The 5,000-nt window shown below is 40.5% G+C and overlaps 1 protein-coding gene across 7 annotated transcripts in view; it reads right to left on the bottom strand.

Moving 5' to 3' along the window:
* The window catches only part of LOC143032303 (zinc finger protein rotund-like), a 554,050-nt gene that overhangs the window by 131,039 nt on the left and 418,011 nt on the right, over positions 1-5,000 (bottom strand). For 5 of the 7 annotated variants that reach the window (XM_076196803.1, XM_076196800.1, XM_076196799.1 and 2 more), the window contains one exon: positions 420-461. The exons of the other annotated variants lie outside the window; for them this stretch is intronic. In XM_076196803.1, coding sequence (XP_076052918.1) covers positions 420-461 — 42 coding nt within the window. The remainder of the gene's footprint in view (positions 1-419; positions 462-5,000) is intronic. 7 annotated transcript variants of the gene reach the window in all.

Raw genomic sequence — 5,000 nt, 5'->3', positions numbered from 1 at the left:
ACACACACACACACACACACACACACACACACACACACACACACACACACACACACACACACACACACACAGTCACGTGCGCGACTACACAGAGCCACGCTAACACATGCACAGGAGTAAACGTGTAATAAAAAGTCCTCAGACTCCGACAAAACATCTACACTTCTTATGGTGCTACAACGTAAGGTGAAGGTCACTGAGGAACCCCTTTTCCTGACTCGAAGTTCTGCAAGCCAATGAAACGACCGTGTCCAAGAAGAACGGTCTGCGTGCGCGGCGGAAGAGACTACCTCCCCCTCCCCATACTCTTCAGCGGTCTGTGCCGTAGATGTGCAGGAAAAGAAAGCAAGCGGGGAGGCGGCAGTCAAAGAGAAACTGACCGCCGTGGTAGTGCTGGACTAAATTTCGGGAAATCTTACCGGTATGTATGGATGAGGTGAGCTCTGGTATCTACCGGTCGGCTGTAAGAATAAGTTGAGAGGATAACATGGATTTCTCTGATATGTCAACATTTCGTTTATTGTCATTATCTTATGTTTATTCATTTGTGTTTAAGAAGCTAACGTCTGGGCTAATCTAGGTTGCTGCTCTAGGATCTGGGAAGAAGAGTGAGTAGACGGAAGCTTTCTTGGCTGGAGAGGTGCAACCTTGTGTCTCTACGGTTATGATATCGCGAGGTTTGAGGTAGGAAACGATATATTTTTTTCTTATTGGGATCATTGTCAGTCATAATACATAGGGATATTTTTCTTTCTATAAAGCAGCTTCGTCCCATCAAGAAGGAAACCACGTATGTTCTGTGTGTGTGTGTGTGTGTGTGTGTGTGTGTGTGTGTGTGTGTGTGTGTGTGTGTGTGTGTGTGTGTGTGTGTGTGTGTGTGTGTGTGTCTGTGCGTGTGTGCGCGCGTGTGTGTGCGTGCATGTGCATGCATATCCGTGTGTGTATGTGTGTGTGTGTGTGTGTGTGTGTGTGTGTGTGTGTGTGTGTGTGTGTGTGTGTGTGTGTGTGTGTGTGTGTGTGTGTGTGTGTGTGATAAACGCATAACAAGCACAACACATCCAATGGAGGAAGTGAAGCTGAACAGGAGGGTAGACTGCCGTGGGGAATGTTAGGCGGTGCAGCGGCTACCTCTGCTTTCTATCAGTTATTCTAGAACTGGTTCATCAAGTTTTCTACACGTTTATGGGATCAATAGTGCCTACGCGTCCAAACGGAATATTTGGACGCAATACAGTTTCTCCCTGATGCATCAGTTTTTGGCCGCACGGGCGGGGACCGTTACTCGCGTATCAGACTTCGTGTCGGAAAGACACCGAAGACCCTCCGAGAAGACCACAAACTTGACTCTGGTTGTAACAAGAAGAAAACACGCCGTGACAGTATTCTTTTCCAACAAACAACTCGCCCGTTATTCGCTCTACCAGGTGGATAAACATTGCCTCAGGGGAATGCTACAACCGTATTCTTTTACTGACAAGCTGATTTAATCCTTTTGGTTCTAGGTCCTCGTCTCTAGATGAGGTTCTAGATGTCTTGGCCACTACACCGCGGGAGTGTAAGAACGAGGAAACGGCAGTCCAGGTGGGCCGGTGCTGGCTGGTCTCGAGGTCAGTGACCCAAGCAAGTCGGAGGAAGGATCCCGGCCATGACGTGGGTCATTAAAGAGCAATAAAGCAACTAGAATGTCATTACAACTTCAATTAGCCATGCTTATGGCCTATTTACTTTATCTTGGCAAAAAATGATCTTTGGTCAAAACTTTTATTAACCGCAGGAGTGTATATCTACACAAAGAAGATATCCAGATATGATTTTTTTTTTTTTTTTTTTTTTTTTAAGCCTGGTTACAGCAAACCAACTGTTCAGTAATTCGAAAGATGTCTTCTTCAAGTTAACATGAACTGACTATGGGTTGTAGATTTCTAGTCCTGAGGGCATCTGGGAACGGCCCTACTCCAAGAAGATGAACGAGCTCAGGAGAGCAGGAACTCTTACCAGGAACCGTCAGAACGAAAGAAGACCTATTTCGTAACAATGAGAACCCAGTGATTCATCCATTTAAACCAAGGGAGCATGAAAGCTCTCCATTCACTTGGAAACCCGCCGCAGCCATTTTTGCCTTTAGGATATTATCTACTGGTGCCTCACCACCACAAACATTAGTAGCGGTTTTTCTGCAAGAGTCGTCGCAACCACCAGTAGGGCTATTATGAGCTCATTGGGACGAGATGATGGCGGCGGAGGCACGTTTGGGCGTCTGGTTGGTTGGGCGGCAAAATTCATTACGTTTTTCTTGTCGTCACCAGACCGCAGTTCCCCACAGGTTTTGCCAAGGAAGGAGCTATTTTCCACTTGTTTCAAATAAAATCAGTATTTATCGGGCTATCAATTAGTAATTGTTGTGTCTTAAACACACACACACACACACACACACACACACACACACACACACACACACACACACACACACACACACACACACATATATATATATATATATATATATATTATATGTGTATATATATATAATGTATATACATATACGTATACATATATGTTTATATGTATATACATATATATATATATATATATACATATATATATGTGTGTGTATACACCTACACACACATATATACATACGTATTGGATAGACATACACATATACATATATCCATGTCTATGCACACACACACACACACACACACACACACACACACACACACACACACACACACACACACACACACACACACACACACACACACACACACACACACATACACACAATATGTATATATATATATATATATATATATATACATATATATTTGTTTATATGTATATGTATAACCAACTAAGAAAATTTACTCCACTTATCCAGTGTATGTAAAATAACAAGTAACTTGATTTATGTCAGAAGAAATGGCTTGAATTACCAGTAAAATTAAAACAGAACGACCGACTATACTTCTGTAATTTCTTACTTATAATGCCATTCTTTACAGACGTTGATCTGTGTAAAATTATGGCGTTGGCTTAGCTCAGTGGACAGCACGCAATGGTGTTATAAATTAATTAATATTTCTCTTTGATGCAATTCTTGTACTGGATAGCCACTGATCGCCCAAAATTGCGATATTTCAACGTGCAACAGGAGTTTTTAATGTCTGTTGGACCAGTTTCTGCAGATTTCGAGGTTTCTTACTTCTTATTCAACTGGTGTTGAATACTAAAGATGTTAATAATCGGGATTTATATACTTGAGTGTTTAAGTGACCTGTCCCAGCGAGGCTTGTGGTGTTCTTGTATGTTTGATGTTATGAGCAGCCTATTACTGTGGGGTTCTTGTCTGTTTTTTTTTTCTATTTCCTTTCTTTTTCTCTTTCTTTCTTTTTAATTCATTTTATCTATTTATTTATTTTCTTATTTATGGAACTATTGAATATTTTTGTTGGATATCTAATGATGGTTCTTTATAATTGTGAATCACTTACAGCTTTTGTTCTTGGCTAACAATAGACTTTCTTATTCAGATGATGGCATTGATAAAGGAGAGATCTTAATAATCTATGGCATACTGTAAGATTGTGGCATTTCGTAATATGAAAAGAAATGCTTGATCTCCTCTGAATACTTCTGAGATATTTGCAACTAATTACAAGTTGACAAATCTATGCAAAGGGGAAACACTATTTAAAAATATGATCTGGAGAACATCCCCCAACCATAAAATGTAAAGCAAAGAAACGTGAAAATTTTGATTTCTTGAAGAACGTTCGGTGTAGTCTTGCTGTTCTTCGTTACGGCCGATGACTGCGGGGCGTCCAAGGGTGAGGCAGCGCTTCTAGAGCTTCCGCTTGATCGAGCTCCATAGCAAGCCGGCCGTGGTCTTAACACTCCCACACAATCCTAAGGAGATGCAGCTCACGTGATGCTTCCAAGGAGATAGGCCTTGATGCCTACTTACAAATCAAAAGTGACCCGAATGAGATCAAACAAGAGTAAATCTGTCAGCGTATTGCAGTGGATCCTAGCCGGAAATCAGTGAAATAATTCCAAGGGAATTCATAGAAATTGGTTTTATTTGCGATATTTTATTTCTACTGAATTAGGAGAAATGTAGCTCAGTATGTAATTCAGGCTATTCAGATCTAATAAATGAATATTCAAGTAATTATATATGAATGTATATATTTGCTCCAGAAATAGTTACTGTCAAATTTTCTGTCTTGATTTTTTTAGCGTATCACAGGAAGACCGTGGCTGGAAAAGAGGAACTGAGACGAAAAAATGTTTGAAGCAAACGCTAATGTAATGTGATATCTACTCTTAGCGAAACTTAATAATTGAAATTAAAAGAATACCAACATATGACAGGATTCGAATAAGCATCAGTATTGCGATGAAGGAAGTAAATACTAGACGTATTCCGATACCTTTCCTATACTTTTAAGTTTACAAAATCTTGGTCACCCGTGGGGGATTGAATAGTGACCAAACGAAATACAACACTACTGGCGTTCGAGTAAATTGGATATTTCGTCAAATTTTTTCCTTCGAGTGATGGTATAGATGTTTATCTGTGGTTTTTAAGGACGATGGAATGAACTAACGAGAGCTTCTGGTTTGAACGAACAAGAATGAGTCATGACGAAAGTATTGCAAACAGATAGAAGGTTGTCGGCGTCCAACGAGTCGAAGAAGAAAGTTGATTAATAGTGGACAAAGTCGTCTACAATTGCAAAACGGGGTTTCGGAAGTGTTGTTTTGCAAAGGGAGATACAAACGTACGATCATGTGAGAGTAGCCACATTGCTGTTAATCCTCCCACAGTTGTTAAACGATTGTTGTTGCTGTCAAATGAAGGATTGTATAGTGTTATATAGGTTTATGGTGAAAATGGTCAAATGAGTGTTGTTGTTGTTGTTATGAACTGTAGTATACCAGCGCTTCCGTCCTTGTGCTGTGAAATGAAGGACTGTCAAGTGTTATTTGGGTTT

Source organism: Oratosquilla oratoria, chromosome 13, assembly GCF_046742065.1.
Source record: "Oratosquilla oratoria isolate Oo_2021 chromosome 13, ASM4674206v1, whole genome shotgun sequence".
NCBI lineage: Eukaryota > Metazoa > Arthropoda > Malacostraca > Stomatopoda > Squillidae > Oratosquilla > Oratosquilla oratoria.
Note: the sequence above shows the minus strand (reverse complement) of the source record. Positions and strands in the feature narration are given on the sequence as shown.